Raw genomic sequence first — 18176 nt, 5'->3', positions numbered from 1 at the left:
GTTGTCACAAGTGGGGAGGGCGCTACTGCCCTCTGGTGGGGAGAAGACGGGGCTGCTGCTAAAGCCTCTGAGTCCCCATATGGGCCACAAAAATGTGATTGTGTGAGGGTTGGAAAGAATTTCCAGATACAGGGTATTTAGAAGAGAGTATTGGGAACCAAGGGCAGAGGGGAGTGAGGAGCGCTGCTCAGACAGTGGGCAGACTACCTGATGGACCAGGGACAGCCGACGTGCTTGATGTTCTTTGTGGGCCAGTGGCCAATTTTTATAGCCTCAACACAAAGAAAATTCCTGCTGGAAGGGTGGCATTAAGTGATTCATTAGGGTGAGGTTTTTTTTTTTTAACCTACTATGGGGTCAGGAAGCTGGCCAGTTTAGATCAACGGTTGCTATGGGGCACAGTCAGTTTGGGAGATGACCTTGGTGTGGAGCTCTGTATCTGTGGCCATGGTATAGGGCTCCACATGGCATCTAGCTTTGCCCTCGCGGGACCCCAGGGTCCATCTAGCTTTGCCCTTGGGGGACCCCAGGGTCCAGAAGAATACTTTGGGCTTCATGTGTTACAGAATGCAAATCCGAGAGCCTGACATACTGTGAGCCAAACAACAGCAAAACATCAGAGTTTTGGGGCCCAGAAAGGTTTATTGCTGGGCCATGCAAGAGATGAGAAGTAGCTCATTCCTTAAACATCCTGAAGTCCCCGAAATCTCTCAGCAAAGCCCTTGGACAGTAAAGATGTGGGAGGGGAGTGGTTAGTTTTTGCAAACTTCTTGTTGTCAGATCCTTTGTTTTTAAGGTCAGGTCACTGTCAGCTCATGATGTTTGTCAAAACCTCCACAATAGAAATGTTATTTTCTGTTCAGACAAGAAAGGGCAAATTCTCAAGGTTCAACTTTCACTCTCTGAGGTCCAGGCCCTGTCTAAGAGGAAAAGGTCCTGTATGGGCCGGTTACGCTGCCCAGGAGCCTTCTTCCAGCACCCAGTCTGGGTCCTCCCACCAATGCCCAGGCCCCGATAAGAAGGCAGATTTCAGCTGACAACACCATCAGGTCCCTAGGCGCTGTCCAGCTGTCATCACTGAGGGAGCCAGGCACCCAGACCCAGCTGTCCCTCAGGCTTCACATTTAACATGAAGAGATTGTTGCATGGGATCCATAGGGACATGTGTTGTAGCAAATGCCCTTCAGGTTAATCCCTAGCCCCCAGCTGTTGCCCTTCTTAGAGAACAGCCCCCACCACAGAGTAGATCTGAAGCGATGCTGTGCAATGTCCTTGCCACTTAACCCTGACCTCTGGCATCTCCTTGGGGTTGACAACTGACCTCAGCTGGACCAGTTCTTGGAACTTGAATGGAGTGACTGAAGCTGGTTAAATCTGTCACCTTAATGACAGTGTCCACTTACTCCAGTTGCTGAGGCCTCTGTGGACTGGGACCCATGGAGACCTCCACCACCTCAGGTCTCAGAGGTGGGGATGGATGAGAGGTTCACTGTCTTCCCAAGGGTGGGCCCGGCCAGTGGGCGGCCAAGCAAGGGCTCTGGAGCCCTGTCGGTCACCGTCCCCAGCCTGTCCCCCACCCTTCAGGCCTGGGGCTGGAAGGCCTGGAGGGCCAGGGAGAAGGCGGCCATCCCCCTCTTACCACACTCTGCGTTGAGAGGACACTGCTGCCAGGCTGACTGTTGGTGGGGTGGGACCTGTAACTACCCTGCTCCCAGGTCTCCTGCGAATAATCTCCTAACTGGCTCGAGCTAACGGCTGTAGGACCCCACCCCTATTACACTGGGAGGCTTTGGGCATCTGTGCTCAGAGTCATAGGTGCCAGGGAAGAGCTGGAGGCAGGTGCTGCTAAGGTCAATATTTTTAAGGCTCATTCTAGCCCCATGGGGAATAGACGGGTGGGGGCAGGGCAGTGCCTCAAGGTAAACACAGGAAGATGGTTCTGGAAGCTCCTGCAGGAGTCCTGGTGAAACGTGAAGGCAGCCTGGGTGAGGCTTGAGCGGTCTCTCTCTCTCCTCTGTTTACGGCTGACCTTCTCTCACACCTGCACACAAGCCCTCTACTCTCAATCACCCTTGAGTGACCCGTGTCCATTCTGGTTCCCGGGGCTGGAGGAGGAGTATCTCCATGCTCAGCCCAAGTCAGACGACAAGGGCTCCCCTGGATGTCCCATGGGCTACGTCTGTTTGCCCCAGGCTTGTTGATCTCCTTGACACACCCTGAAGTTCCTTGATATGTTTCAGACAACTGGTTTCATTTTTCTTTCTTTCTTTTTTGTTTTTTCCAAATCAACCTCTGTTACTGCACAACGTCTGGAATTTCATGGGAATTTCCAGATCAGCGCACTGATCTCTCAGTGCACTCCGGACCCAAACAGCACCTTGCAGTTTGTTAGATGTTCCATCCACTGTGTTGTCATCACCACTGAGGCCACCACCATTATCCTCACCATCGTCATCAAGAAGTCACTGCCTGAAGATCTACATAGACCATTCTTCGTGAAGACATACAGATGGCCAACAGGAATAGTAAAGATGCTCAACATTGCTAATAATTAGAAAAATGATAATCAAAACTACAATAAGGTATCACCCCCTACCAGTCAGAAGGGCCATTGTCTAAAAGTCTACAAATAAACAATTTTGGAGAATATGTGGAGAAAAGGGAAGCCTCCTGCACTGCTGGTGGGAATGTAAATTGGGGCAGCCGCTATGGAAAACAGTATGGAAGTTTCTTAAAAACTAAAAATAGAACTATCGTGTGATCCAGCAATCCCACTTCAGGGCATATATCTGGAAAAGACAAAAGCTCCAATTCATAAAGATACGTGCACCTCGATGTTCCTCCTCCTGCTGCTGCTGCTGCTGCTAAGTCACGTCAGTCGTGTCTGACTCTGTGCCACCCCATAGATGGCAGCCCACGAGGCTCCCCCATCTCTGGGATTCTCCAGGCAAGAACACTGGAGTGGGTTGCCATTGCCTTGTCCATCAGTGTTCCTAGCAGCACTATATACAATAGAAAGACATGGTAATAACTCAATCTCTGCCAACAGACATAGGGATAAAGACAATGTGGCATGTACATGCAATGGAATATCGCTCAGCCATAAAAAGAATGAAATAATGCCATTTGTAGTAACATGTACGGATCTAGAGGTGATCATACTAAGTGAAGTAAGTCAGGCAGAGAAGACAGATATATAATATCACTTATATGGAGAACCTGAAAAACAGCACAGGGAGTACCTTGGTGGTCTAGTGTTTAGAATTTGGTGTTTTTACTGCTATGAAATTGAAAGTGAAAGTCGCTTAGTTGTGTCCGACTCTTTTTATCCCATGGACTATATAGTCGGTGGAATTCTCCAAGCCAGAATACTGGAATGGGTAGCCTTTCCCTTGTCCAGGGGATCTTCCCAACCCAGGAATCAAACCCAGGTTTCCCGCATTGCAGGTGGCTTCTTTACCAGCTGAGTCACCAGGGAAGCCCTTTCATTCCCTGGTCAGGGAACTGAGATCCCAAAAGCTGCTTGGCATGGCCAAAAAAAAGAGAAGAAGAATACAAACGAACTTATTAACAAATCAAAACAGACTCAGAGTCACAGAAAACAAATTTATTGTTTCCAAAGGGGGAGGGGGTAAATTAGGAGTATAGGATTAAAAGATGCACATTACCATACATAAAATAGATTTTAAAAAACCCTCAAGAACTTAATGTATAGCACAGGGGAAAATATTCAGTATCTTGTAATAATCTGTAATGAAAAAATTAAAAAGAACAGATATATACAGAGATACATGATAACTGAAACACTTTGCTGTATATCTGAAACAAATACAATATTGTAAATCAACTGTACTTCAATTAAAGAAGCAAGCAAAAGAAGTCACTGGCTAATTACGATAAGCTGCTGAGATCAAAGGTGAGTTGAAGCTGGAGAAGTAGGGCTAGAGACCACCACCAGGGGGAGACTCTTCTTGCTGGGGCATCAGACCTTGGTGAGGGTGATAGAGGAGCCCCTGCTACTTCTCCTGGATTCCAACAATCCTGACTCTTTGACTTTCTCTCATCTTCTACCGGTTCATGTTCCTGGTCTTTCATTGCTAGTTCCCCTGCTGCTGCTGCTGCTAAGTCACTTCAGTCATGTCCGACTCTGTGCGACCCCATAGATGGCAGCCCACCAGGCTCCACCGTCCCTGGGTTTCTCCAGGCAAGAACACTAGACTGGGTTGCCATTTCCTTCTCCAATGCATGAAAGTGAAAAGTGAAAAGTGAAAGTGAGGTCACTCAGTCCTGTCCGACTCCCAGCGACCCCATGGACTGCAACCTACCAGGCTCCTCCATCCACGGGATTTTCCAGGCAAGAGTACTGGAGTGGGGTCCCTGCCTCTCCCTTTATTCTGCCCCCAGTGACTTCTTGAGTTCAAAATAAGTGGTTTCTGATGGGAGGGGTTTGGGGGGAGAATGGATACATGTATGTGTATGGCCGAGTCCCTTCACTGTTCACCTGAAAGTATCACAACATTGTTGATCGGCTATTCCTCAATACAAAATAACATTTCATAGTATGAAGGAAGAAAGTGGTCTCTCTCCCCAACCCCCAACCCTTCTCTAGTTCCCCCTCTTCCCTCAATCCAGGCTCCAGGCTCCTTCCTTCACTCTCCCTGAGCCATCACCAACATCCAGCCCTCCCCTGCTGTGCTCAGCTGCAGAAACCCTAAATTCCTGATACTCAGCTCCAAAAATTTTCTCTCCCTCTCCTTTTTTTCTCTAACAAGATACCTCTGCACCTTGACCCATGTTTATCCTGGTTCCTGCACTGTCCTCGGGGTGGCTGAGTCAGGCCCTACTGCAGAAGTTCATACATCTTGTTGAGCTCCTGCAAATTCCTCTCCAGCTCCCTGGCCAACTGCCTCAGGTTTCAGCAGACTCTGCCTTTGCACCATTATGCAAGTGCATTGACTCCTTCACTAGGAAGCCCACATCCACCAGGAGGAAGACACCTGTGGTGGCTGCACCCATGATCTGGGCTCCTGTGACAGCTGCCGAAGCCATGGTAACGGAACAGGCCTTCTTTACCAGCCAGGTGCCTGGGACTACGATTTTCCCAGGGCCCAAGTAGTCGCCTACATTGGCTGCAAATTCAGGGTTGTCTTTGCCTGTTTCCATGGCACGCATATTTTTTTGAATGTGTCGCACAGCTTTTGCCAATTTCTCTGTTGTATCAACAATTCAGGGGTTGCTCCTGAGTACCTCTAGGAGCACCTTCCATTTCTTGACGCCAGTTGACATCAGGCTACTGGCTTCAGTTTCGGCTGCTGACCTGCTTGCGTTTTCCTTGTAGCTGGTGGACGCAGTTGTCACGGCAGCTGCTGCTCCCAGCCCTAACCCAGCGGCCGAGAATGCCAGACTGCCCCCCCATCACGGGTGGCAGAGCCAGGCCAAGGAGGGTCCAGGCGCCAGATACAGCGCCAGCGGTGTGGGCCGCCATGTTGGAGATGGTATGCTCCTTGTGGTCCTTGTCAACCTTGTCTGCGAGCTTGTGGAGCTTTCCCATGTGCTCCTCCAGCTGCTGCTTCACCCGAGGAAACTTCTTCAGAAACCGCCTCCTGTCCATCTGCCATTCTGTGAGCGTTTCCTGGTCCTTCCCTATCAAGTCTCCTTTCAATTCGTTTAGATATTTGTGTAGTGCAACCACGTCTTTCCTATAACAATGAAGGTCAAGGGATTAGAAAGGCAGTTTGCTTGTCTGCAAAATAGGTTCCATAATGTCTATTCTGCATAAATATGGATTTAGCATTATAAATTTATTAGAAAAGAATTTTAAAAATGTAAAATTTTCTCTTTCAACACAGGTTTTGTACCTTTTAGATCCTTCATATACTTATTCAATCCTGAAAAGAAAGAAAGAAAAGAAAGTGAAGTCGTCAGTCGTGTCCGACTCTTTGCGACCCCATGGACTGTGGTCTGCCTGGCTCCTCTGTCCATGGGATTTCCCAGGCAAGAGTACTGGATACGGTTGCCATTTCCTTCTCCAGGGGATCTTATCGACCCAGGGATTGAACCCAGGTCTCCCGCATTGCGGGCAGACTCTTTACCATCTGAGCCACCAGAGAAGCCCCGTTTAATCCTGGAACAGATAAACAAATGTCACCTTAGGATACTGGTAAGTTAAGAGAGGTATTTGACGGAATTCCCTGGCGGTCCAGAGGTTAGGACTCTGCACCCTCACTGCCCAGGATGTGCCTCAACCCCTGATTGTGAAACTAGGATCCCACAAACCATGTGGCTCATCCAGAAAGAAAAAACAGATGGTAAAGACGCCTCAGAGACAGGTCAACATCATCACTTCCAAAGAGTTGGTAAGCTGGGAACTCCACAAATAAAGACGAGTGGGATTGGAGCAGAAAACTTGTATTCAAGGGCCTCGGTGTATAGTGAGGAGTCAACATTTCTTTGCCCTTGGCTACAGGGAAGTAGTCCCTAAGCCCTAGAATATTCTGGCTGATATGAATGTCCTCGTCTGCCTGGGCCTCTTGCCACTGGACAGTCTGATGAGATGTATGATGGGGCCTCTGGGTCATGTGGTATCAGTTCTGACCTCTGAAGGAGCCGGACTCTAGGAATTAGTCTGACCTCTGGGAGGCTCTGGAGACCACAAGTCAGGATAATTTGTTTTTAAATGGGTGTGTGTCCCTGGCAGGCAGTGTTCCGTGTGACCTGCCACTCACTGAGTTCCAGAACAGTGATGCATCCTGGGGACAACTGAAGCTTCGGGTGTGAAATCCACCCAGACTCTGCCCTGTGACTGATGGAAACCCACAGGCTTCCCGTAATACACTGGGATCAGGATGGCTCTCAGTGAGTCCTGTCTGCTCTATAGGGAATTCTCAAACCTGAGGGTGTTTTTTGGGATCCCCTAAATTTACCATTGGTTCAAATGAAAGCATAGTCCTGGGCACTGTGCCCTCACCCTTTGCAGATTGGCTGTCTCTGTGACTTAGAATTTGTAGAAAAAACAACAACAACCCCAAAGTCAGAACTAGAAGGCACCATATCAGTCATGTAGTCTACCATCTGCTGTCTTCTAAGGCTTGTGCCCTTGACCTTACCAGCAGAAGGTCCCTAAGTTCATCCACTGCCCCAACTGCCTGGAAATCAGGAGATGTGTGGCTGGTTCCCCTGGTCTCTGCAGCCCACCTCACTGACTCTTGACCCAGCACCCAGCACCTCTGACCTCTCAGGGGTCATATGTTAATTTGTGACAGCCTAATGAGCCTGCCAGAGAAGGCAATGGCACCCCACTCCAGTACTTTTGCCTAGAAGATCCCATGGACAGAGGAGCCTGGTAGGCTGCAGTCCATGGGGTCGCTAGAGTCAGACACGACTAAGCGACTTCACTTTCACTTTTCACTTTCATGCATTGGAGAAGGAAATGGCAACCCACTCCAGTGTTCTTGCCTGGAGAATACCAGGGACGGGGGAGCCTGGTGGGCTGTCATCTATGGGGTCGCACAGAGTCGGACACGACTGAAGTGACTTAGCAATGAGGCTGCACCCCAAGGTCATGTGGAACTTTGTGGATCCTCTAAAGATTCAAGAGACGTGAAGAAACATCCATCTGAATGGCTGAGCCTGAAGAGACCAGTACTTGCACAGCTGGTGGAGGAAGTGTTTTCCTCTTCAGTGGGGATGCATGAGGCTCCTCAGAATTCCTCAAATGACACATAATCACAGCCACTCACTGTGACCCTGGAGGGCTCACTGAGCCACGTGGCCTTCCACTGTCAGGGTGTCTCCATGTAAATTAGAAGAGGGTCCCAGATGGAGTGAGGAGCCAGGTCCCAGGCAGGGTGTGCAGACATAGTCACCCAGGGCTCTCTAGTCCAGCATGAGAGGATCCCGTCAGGGAGGGAAGAAATGCCCCTCCTCCCACTCACGGGACCTCTGTTAGAGTCACAGCCCCTTCAGTTCTGTATCCTTAGGGCCCACCCTCCTCACTCTAGTCCTGGTCCTGCTGCCCAAGCCTGCCTACTAGTCTTCCAACCTGGACTTTCTGCTCCACCCTGACCCTGGGTCTGATCCTGGTTCAGGCCTCCCTGGTCCTTGCTTCCCCGCCTCTGACCCTATAGTTCACTCTGAGGCCATGAACATAGTCCATCAGACTAAATTGCTATTCCCATTGGACAGAGGCAAGTCTGAGACTCTAACATATAAGCACAGAGCCCCAGAGATGGGCAGCGCTAGATCCAGGATCCCACCAGCTCCAACCAGTTCCTCTCTAGCCTTTCTGCCTTATGGGCCAGCAGGATCCTGCTGATTGGTTTGATACAATCGTTTGGTACAGTTCCTAAGATGGGGAATAGAAAGGCTCTAGGCAGAAGCCTGAGTAATACAAACGATGGCATCAGGATTTTCTGACTTGCCCCAAAGGAAATTCTGCTTGATTTTCATCACCAGAAAGAAGACTCTTGACCCCTGTCTTTTCCCCACAAGTTTTAAAAATGTTAATATTGACCAAACACCTACTCTGTGTCAGTCAGTATGGGAAGTTCGTTGCATGCATAATCTCAGTGTCCTCACAATTTAACTGAACAGATGAAGAAACTAAAGCAGAGAGTAGTTCCGTAACACGTCCAAGGTCACATAACCTGCCCCTTCCTTGCAGGTTTCATCTTTTCTCCATTCAAGGTTGTTCACTGCCAGCAAATGACATGGAGGAAACATTCCTCATGAGATGTTGAGAAGGAACGTCCTCAGCCCCACCATATGGTCCTGCTTGGGGAGGTGTGCCTGCCAGGAGGAAACTAGCCTGGTGCTTCGGCGTGTGGGTGACCTTCCTGACACACCTGTGCAGGTTACCTGGACAAACCAGCCTCAGCCTCAATTTTATTCAGGAATTCAGTCAGCAGGAGTAGCAGTTCCTCTCTGCTCAGTTTGTCCCAGAGATACTCAGCGACATACTCAAAAAAGATCTCAGTATCTAGATGAAAGGAAAGGGAATAAGGTTAGAACTTGTGAAGTGAAAAAGGGAAAGCGTTTGTCGTCCAGTGGTCTTTGATTTTTTGGGACCGCGTGGACTGTAGCCCACCAGGCTCCTCTGTCCATGGAATTCTTCAGGCAAAAATACTGGAGTGGGTATCCATTCCCTCCTCCAGGGGATCTTCCCGACCCAGGGATGAAATACAGGTCTCCTCTGTTGCAGGCAGATTCTTTACTGTCTGAGTCACCAGGAAAACCCAGAAAAATGTGTGGTGGATAATAAATGGTATTGAGTAGCTCTTTTTTTTTTTTTTTAACCCTGTGGAATCTGAGGGAGGGCTTGCAGATTTTGATTTTCCAGCCTAGAACAGGTATCTAGATCACTATGGTGACAGGACAGAAGTTGGTGAGAGCTATTTGAGTTTTTGAATTTGGTGGACCCGAAGTGCTAAAACTCCAGTTGGATGTTGCTGTATCAATTCTGAAAGACCACCAGGTTCTAACAAAGTCCAAGCATGTGGTATAAACCCAGTGGACGCATATATCCGCTCTGGCACTCACAGTATAAAATTATTCCTACCTTATACTCCTAGCTGAGATGTGGCTGGGATAGTAGAACTGCTGGAGAGAATATATCTGCTTTCAAGAAAGGTGACATTCACTACCAGGATGATCTCTGGGGGCTACACCAAGTTTGCTCTGGCAGCCCATCACACTATTCACACGTTGCCAGAAAAACTGGACTTTAAACAAGAAGCTACCATCAGCATCTCATGTTTTACTGCTATCGAGTCTGCTCCCCAGTGTCCGTGTGAAAGCTGGAGAAAGTGTTCTTGGGCAAGTGGAGGAGCTGGAAGAGCAGCATGCCAAATGGTTAGAGCTTATGGCTTAAAGATTTTGGGCACAGCTACTACTGAGGAAGGACAAAAGATTGCTTTCCAAAATGGATCCCACGAAGTGTTTAATCACAAAGAAGCTAATAATATTGATAAAACTAAGAAATCTGTTGGTGAAAAAAGAGTTGACGTGATTATTGAAATGTTTGCTAATGTCAAACTTAGTGAAGATTTAAATTTTTTGTCACATGGAGGACGAGTAATAGTTGTTGGCCGTATAAATAAATCCTATTGAAATAAACCCACAGGATCCATGACAAAGGAATATAGAACAAAAGGAGTAACTCTCCATTCATCCTCCAAGGAGGGATGTCAGCAGTTTGCAAGCAGCCCTCCAAGCTGGAATGGAAATTGGTTGGTTGAGACCAGTAATAGGCCTTGGGTATTCACTGGAGAAGGCAGCCCAGGCTCATGAAAATATCATTCATAGCTGTGGGGCTATGGGAAAATGATTCTTCTCTTAAAATGATTAATCCTTGCATTGATTTCCTGTGTAATGAGAGGTTTCTTACTTCAGTTTTGAGTACACTGTGTTTGCTTTGCTTAGCATTCATTTGATTCAGTGAGTTTCTTCTATTTAAAAAAATATTTCTTTTTAGCAATCATAGGCATTGGAGTGTAGTTTATTTTATAGCTGGCAATATTCTTTATGCCTTCTACCTCTCATCAGGGAATCATCATAATGGGAAATAGGATGTTAGTGGTCACTTGGCATTGGAGGACATTGCAGAAATTCCTAACTGATGCTTATCATTAATTCCATACTTTTGACTAAAACATGCTAATTTAAAAGAGGACTGCTTGATTTCCAAGCCTACTTCTCCTTATAAAGTTTCTTTAGTCTCTGATTAGCCCACAACTATATTGGACTCTTTGACGATTCTCTGAACTAAATAAGACCTCTTTTCCAAACTAATCTCATCTATAGCTACAAGTCTCTCAGAGGGGCAAGATAAACAATGTCCAGAGAAATCTGTTAGCTTTCCAATTTTCCCCAATATTTTATGCTCTTCACTAGGTTAAGGATTGATTACCAGTGATCTATGTACTCTGTGAGGACAGCAGCCTTATCTCTGGGATGATATGATACTAGGAGCACAGTTGGGCTTCCTAGGTGGCGCTGGTGGTAAAGAACCTGCCTGACAGTGCAGAAGATGTAGGAGATGTGGGTTGGATCCCTGGGTCGGGAAGATCCCCTGGAGAAGGGAATGGCAACCCACTCCAGTATTCTTGCCTGGAGAATTCCATGGGCAGAGGACGCCGATGGGTTATAGTCCATGGGGTCACAAAGAGTGAGACGTGACTGAAAGGACTTAGCACATCCTTTGCATTGTTTCCAAATACATATGTATTGATTGGTTCAAATTCAAAGTAAATTTAAAATTATCTCTTTGTGAGACATGGACCATATATTTTTGTTTAAATTAATAAACAAATTTGATGCCTTAAGGATGATCTGCTTTGGTTATCATAACATGGTATCTGCAATAAATTCTACAGCACATTAAAAAAAAATGGTATTTAGTACATATTAGTTAAAATTCATTTTCTTGAGCAGCGATCACCTGGGCACTCTTGGCAGAGTAACCTGGGGTTATGGATGGAACTGTTTTCCCCCCACCCCCCAATTCATATGTTGAAGATCTAACCCCCTGGTGACTATATTTGAAGACTGGGCCTTTAAGGAGGTAATTATGGTAAAATGAGGTCATAAGTGTGGGGCCCTAATCCAATAAGTTAAATGTATTTATTAGAAAAGAAGACACCAGAGTCTCTCTCTATTCCTTCCCTCTCCCCCAGAGGAAAGGCCATGTGAGGACAGAGAGAAAAGGCAGTTAGAATTTACACAACAGGTGGAGAGGTCTCACCAGAAACCACCACTACCTTGATTTTGGACTTCCAAACCTCCAGAGATAATGATCTAATCCTGGAATTTAGGTGTCTTCAGGAATCTACAATTTTAAACCTTCAGAAAGAGAAGGAGGGCTTCCCAGGAGATGCAGTGTTAAAAATTCGCCTGCCAATGCAGGAAGGAGATGCAAGAGTCATGCGTTAGATCCTTGGGTTGGAAATATCCCCTGGAGTAGGAGATGGCAACCCACTCCAGCATTCTTGCCTGGAAAATCCCAAGAACAGAGGAGCCTGGCAGACAACAGTCCATGAGGCCATAAAGATTTGGACACAACCGAACAACTGAGCCCACACACACACACACAAAGAGAAGGAATACAAGGGATGTGTTTTGTTAGTTACTACTTGTAGCACAGACTGGCAGCACCCTATAAATGACTGCTTTCATGTTTTGGCAGTGAAACAAAAGAATATTCACATTAAATGTGATAAAGAATGTAATGACAATAAATAGCTTCAGATCAGTACAGAGCAAGATCACTGCTCAAATGAGTTACCAAAATCCCTGTGTGATTTCAGGGATCTAGAGGTTATGGAATTGCTCAATGTTAGTTGCTCAGTCCTGTCTAACTCTTTGTGACCCCATGGACAGTAGCCTTCAAGTCTCCCCTATCCCTGAAATTCTCCTGGCAAGAATACTGGAGTGGGTTGCAATTTCCTTCTTCAGAGGATCTTCCCGACCCAGGAATCGAACCTGGATCTTCTGCATTGCAGGCAGATTCTTTTACCGTCTGAGCCACCACGGAAGCCCAGGGATTATGGAATTGTAGGTAAGACATAGGCAACTAGGAGATATATATATATAATATATATATATGGAGGGTGGGGCTGGGTCACAATGTGAGATGTGTTTCCTGGTACATGCACACACAGATACATTATTCTTATTTCACAGATGAGGAAAGTGAGACTCAGACAGGATAAGGGACAGCACCAGGCCAGTGAGCAGAAAGCTCAGAGGTGGAATCCAAGCTCAAGTATCAGACACTTCTTGGATATGACTTGAATCCTCCTTATTTTAAACTCCTGTGATTTCTTCACTCTACCATACAGTACACCTAGAGGGACTTTTGCGAGTGATTTTTGGTGGTGAGCACACTGCAGCATATACAGAAGTAGAAACATAATGTTGTATACATGAAATTTATAGAATGTTATAGACCAATGCTACCTAATTTTTAAAAAGGTTTGAAGCCACCTGCCGTTGAGTAAGACTACCATGTGAGAGGCTTCATCTTGCTGATCAGAGACACTCAGGATGGGCGGTGAAGGGGTGGAGGCAGGTGTGATCCTGTGTAAAACCCCATCACCCCTCCCCTCTTGGTGGGAGGTGGCAAAAGTCAGACTGGGGTTCAGTTCAGTGTCCACTGATCCTTGCAGAGCGGCTGGGCAGGTGGCAGGGCAAGAGCTGGATGGAAGGTGTCTGTGGTGATGCCCCAGGGTCTGGGAGCAGGAGGAGGCTCAAGCCAAGGGAGAGGGCAGGAGGAGCTCCAGGGATGCTGGGGGACCCCCCCCTTGCTGCCCTGCCTGGCCTTGGGGACTCCCTCTGCTGTCTCCCTCCCCATGGACTGTCCTGGCCTCACTTCTGAGTCACTTGCTAGAGGGCAGTGGGGGAGGAAGTGAGCACCTAGCAAGTGGCTCCCCAAGGAGAGGGCTGGGAAAGAGGCTCTGTGGACACACTCCTGTTGGGGTACTCCACATGGCCCCCCTGAGGGGCTCCAAGATGCTTATCCATCCTCTTCTTGGTTCTTGATTCCTCTGTAGGTTAACTCTGCCTGGAGGAACCACCCTCAGTTCTGGGTCACATGTAGGAACTGGCCAGAAAAGAGGCAGCTGCCTACCTGAGCGGTCTCCGAGGTTTTCTGAGCTCATGATGGCAGCAGCGGGGTCTCAGAGATCTCCTGTCAGCTCCTTGTCTGCATCAGGCTGGAAGGAGGTGTGACCTCACCCTTGGGGAACATAAAACAGATTGTGGGCTCGATCATGAGTCAGCAGTGCCTGCAGGGAGCAGGGGGTGGTGAGGGCTCTGGTGAGTTCCCCTGGGACGGCCACCAGTGCCACGGGGAGCTTAACGCACTGTGGTTCTCTGTCCCCTGGGCTCTTCAGGTCACTAGTTAAGGAAAGTTACTCATCCCCACCCACACACACTCCCCCCAAGTCAGAGTCCTGCTCTCCTGTTGGGGCACAGGGAGAAGGTAATCAGACAGGGGACACCCATCTGCAAAGTTATCAGAGCAATAAAACCAGAGACAAGACCAGATAGGAAGGAATAATCTGGAAATTACGTGAGGCCAGGAACACTTGTGTTTACTAATTGGTAATAACTAATATTGATCCATTGTCTAGATTTGCAGGCTCCTGAAGCTCACCTGAACTTACATCAGCTGAAGTTTTCAAGCTGATTCCAGAACCTGGGCTTGTACCCAGTCTTTCTGATCTAAATCCCAGGTTTGTGATGATTATGCTCTACTCCCTTTAATATACAAAGATATTTATTTGTGGATATATGTTTATCAGTTAAATGAGTGCTTTCATTCCAAAATAATGTCTTGCTCTCTGCGCTTAATTCTCTGCCTTGATAAAGTTGCTGGTGATACAGCTCCCACAGCCCACGCCCTCCTTGCTTCTGCAAGAGCCTTTATCCCACAAAGGCCTGGAGTCCCATCGCCCCCACCCCACTTCCTGTATCCCTGCCCTGAGTGGCTGAGGACCCCAATGGTACTCTGTCCCTCTGCTGTCCTCCCCTGACTACTGGACTTTAGGTTGTTTCTAATTCCTTATGCAAATAATAGTGTAAAGAACATTCTCCTTGTATAAAACTATGTTTGAGACTGTTCCCTTAAGCTATACCTAAGAGTGGGATATAGCTAGATAGCTATCTAGGATGTAGGATATAGAATCTAGGATATAGCTATCTAGGCTAGACCATAAGGCATCAGCACCTAAAAAATATTCATACCTAGAGACACAGTGTTATGCAAAGAAATTGCAGCAATTTATGCTCACACTCATGATATATAAGGGCATCCATCCTTTCAGACTTTCCCATTCTCAGTGTTCCTCAAAAAAAAGAGCAGTTCATATTTTTATATATAAAAAATCTATTTTGGTTCTGCTTGTGATTATCTTGCCATGGGAGATGAGGAAGGAAAGCAAATGTTGATGACATTTAACTACTGTTTGAAGAAAGCAAAAGAGCCTTTGTCAACTACTTCTCCTGAGACCTGCCTGAAATGACAGTAGAGATACTTACAGTTATAATACCAGCTACTGATAAGAGTGACTTGTGTTTGCGGTCTTTGCTTTGCAATGGTATTTGCTCTAAAACTTTACAAATGACAACTTGTATTTTATTCTATTAGCCTTTGAGATGTGTAGCATTATATCCTCATTTACAAATAAGGAAGCTGAAGTACAGATGTTACATGACTCACCCAAGGTCAGAAGTCTTGCCCCTGGAACAGCTCCACCCGACAATCTGGGCTCAAGAACCCATAGCCTGCCTCTCCTCCCTCTGCTGCTAATAAAAACAAGCATGGGGGCAACGGGAGACCAGAGGCTTCAACAAATGTCTGAAGACTCACTGGACGGAGAAGTGATAGCTGAGTGAAGAGGAGCGCAGTGGAGGGAGAGAAACAGGGAGCGTTCACAGGAGAGAAGAACGGTCTGCTGGGCAAAGCCCCAGAGGGAGCAAGATGAGAGGGAGGAAGAGGGGATAGCAGGGGGCAAGTTTACCAACATCATGGCCCATCCCATATTCACAGTAGCCTTCACTCTTCACCAGACTTTTCAGAAAGCTACTTGAGAATGAGTTGCAGGAAAAAAATAGATTATGTGCTTGTTTAATTATGGAGGAAGGTAAAGGACACCCATGAGAGAGATAGACGTGGGATGCAGGAATCAGGAACATCAAGCCAGAGGAAAGGGAATCCAAGGATCCCAGCTGGGCACGCAGCAGAACTAGAGAGAAACCAGTCCAGAATGGGATAAAATGTCCAGAGTCTTTGGGGAAAGGGGACTCAGTATCACATGAGGCACAGTTGGAAAGAAATGGAAAAAATGTTGAAGATAAACAGTACAAGGGGTGAAAATGAAGCCAGTTAGAAACATCAGGAAAAACTAAAGCTATGCCAAAAATCATGTGCAGCTATAAGGTACAAGTTAGCTCTAAAAACATACTAAAATAACACAAAAATCTAAATTCTAAACTCATGTCCATTGAGTTGATGGTGCCATCCAACCATCTCATCCTCCGTCATCCCTTCTTCTCCTGCCCTCAATCTGTCCCAGCATCAGGGTCTTTTCAAATGAGTCAGCTCTCCACATCAGGTGGCCAAAGTATTGGAGTTCCAGCTTCAACATCAGTCCTCCAGTGAACACCCAGGACTGATCTCCTTTAGAATGGACTGGTTGGATCTCCTTGCAGTCCTACAGACTCTCAAGAGTCTTCTCCAACATCACAGTTGAAAAGCATCAGTTTTTCAGCGCTCAACTTTCTTTACAGTCCAACTCTCACATCCATGCATGACTACTGGAAAAACCATAGCCTTGACTAGACGGACCTTTGTTGGCAAAGTAATGTCTCTGCTTTTTAATATGCTGTCTAGGTTGGTCATAACTTTCCTTCCAAGAAGTAAGCGTCTTTTAATTTCATGGCTGCAATCACCATCTGTAGTGATTTTGGAGCCCAGAAAAATAAAGTCGACTGCAGTTTCCACTGTTTCCCCATCTATTTCCCATGAAGTGATGGGACCAGATGCCATGATCTTAGTTTTCTGAATGTTGAGATTTAAGCCAACTTTTTCACTCTCCTCTTTTACTTTCATCAAAGGTTTTTTAGTTCCTCTTCACTTTCTGCCATAAGGGTGGTGTCATCTGCATATCTGAGGTTATGGATATTTCTCCCAGCAATCTTAATTCAAGCTTGTGCTTCTTCAGCCCAGAATTTCTCATGATGTACTCTGCATAGAAGTTAAATAAGCAGGGTGACAATATACAGCCTTAGTATATTTGTATATCTGAAAAGTACAGCTTTCCGGATTTGGAACCAGTCTGTTGTTTCATGTTAAGTTCTAACTGTTTCTTCCTGACCAGAATTTTCAGGAGGCAGGTCAAGTGGTCTGGTATTCCCATCTCTTGAAGAATTTTCCAGTTTGTTGTGATCCACACAGTCAAAATCTTTGGCATAGTCAATAAAGCAGAAGTAGATGTTTTTCTGGAACTCTCTTGCTTTTTCAATGATCCAACAGATGTTGGCAATTTGATCTCTGGTTTCTCTGCCTTTTCTAAATCCAGCTTGAACATCTGGAGGTTCGTGGTTCATGTACTGTTGAAGCCTGGCTTGGAGAATTTTGAGCGTTGCTTTGCTAGCATGAGAGATGACTGCAATTGTGCGGTAGTTTGAACGTTCCTTTGCATTGCCTTTCTTCGAGATTGCAATGAAAACCGACCTTTTCCAGTCCAGTATGAAAAGGCAAAATATAGGACACTGAAAGATGAACTCCCCAGGTCGGTAGGTGCCCAATATGCTACTGGAGATCAGTGGAGAAATAACTCCAGAAAGAATTAAGAGACGGAGCCAAAGCAACACCAACACCCAGTTGTGGATGTGACGGGTGATGGAAATAAAGTGTGATGCTGTAAAGAGCGATATTGCATAGGAACCTGGAAATTGGGTTTATGAATCAAGGCACATTGTAAGTGGTCAAACAGGAGATGGCAAGAGTGAATATCGATATTTTATGAATCAGCGAACTAAAATGGACTGGAATGGGTGAATTTAACTCAGAGGACCATTATATCTACTACTGTGGGCAAGAATCCTTTAGAAGAAATGAGTAGCCATCATAGTCCACAAGAGTCTGAAATGCAGTATTCTGCTTTTTAATATGCTGTCTGGTTTGGTCATAACTTTTCTTCCAAGGAGGAAGCGTCTTTTAATTTCATGGTTGCAATCACCATCTGCAGTGATTTTGGAGCCCAGAAAAATAAAGTCGACCGCAGTTTCCACTGTTTCCCCATCTATTTGCCATGAAGTGATGGGACCAGATGCCATGATCTTAGTTTTCTGAGTGTTGAGATTTAAGCCAACTTTTTCACTCTCCTCTTTTACTTTCATCAAAGGTTTTTTAGTTCCTCTTCACTTTCTGCCATAAGGGTGGTGTCATCTGCATATCTGAGGCTATTGATATTTCTCCCAGCAATCTTTATTCCAACTGAGCTTTATCCAGCCTAGCATTTCCCATGGTGTACTCTGCTTATAAGTTAAATAAGCAGTTAAATAAAAACTAAAGAGATCTCTTGATGAAAGTGAAAGAGGAGAGTAGAAAAGTTGGCTTAAAACTCAACATTCAGAAAACTAAGATCATGGCATCTGGTCCCATCACTTCATGG

At 46.3% G+C, this 18176-nt stretch overlaps 1 protein-coding gene and 2 pseudogenes across 1 annotated transcript in view; 2 read left to right on the top strand and 1 right to left on the bottom strand.

The window, feature by feature from the left end:
• The window catches only part of LOC105003442, a 6243-nt gene extending 1817 nt beyond the window's left edge, over positions 1 to 4426 (top strand). Inside the window, exons 4-5 of the mRNA XM_010860618.1 lie at positions 2334 to 2512; positions 4405 to 4426. Of these exons, the coding sequence (XP_010858920.1) occupies positions 2334 to 2512; positions 4405 to 4426 (201 nt within the window). The remainder of the gene's footprint in view (positions 1 to 2333; positions 2513 to 4404) is intronic.
• The window catches only part of LOC105003396, a 51388-nt pseudogene continuing 37561 nt past the window's right edge, over positions 4350 to 18176 (bottom strand).
• On the top strand, positions 9362 to 10341 carry LOC105003439 (annotated as a pseudogene).

The sequence above is a fragment of the Bison bison genome, unplaced genomic scaffold (genome assembly GCF_000754665.1).
Source record: "Bison bison bison isolate TAMUID 2011002044 unplaced genomic scaffold, Bison_UMD1.0 scf7180017864468, whole genome shotgun sequence".
Taxonomy (NCBI): Eukaryota; Metazoa; Chordata; class Mammalia; order Artiodactyla; family Bovidae; genus Bison; species Bison bison.
The sequence above is the reverse complement of the archived record's forward strand: the minus strand, read 5'-3'. Positions and strand labels throughout refer to the sequence as shown.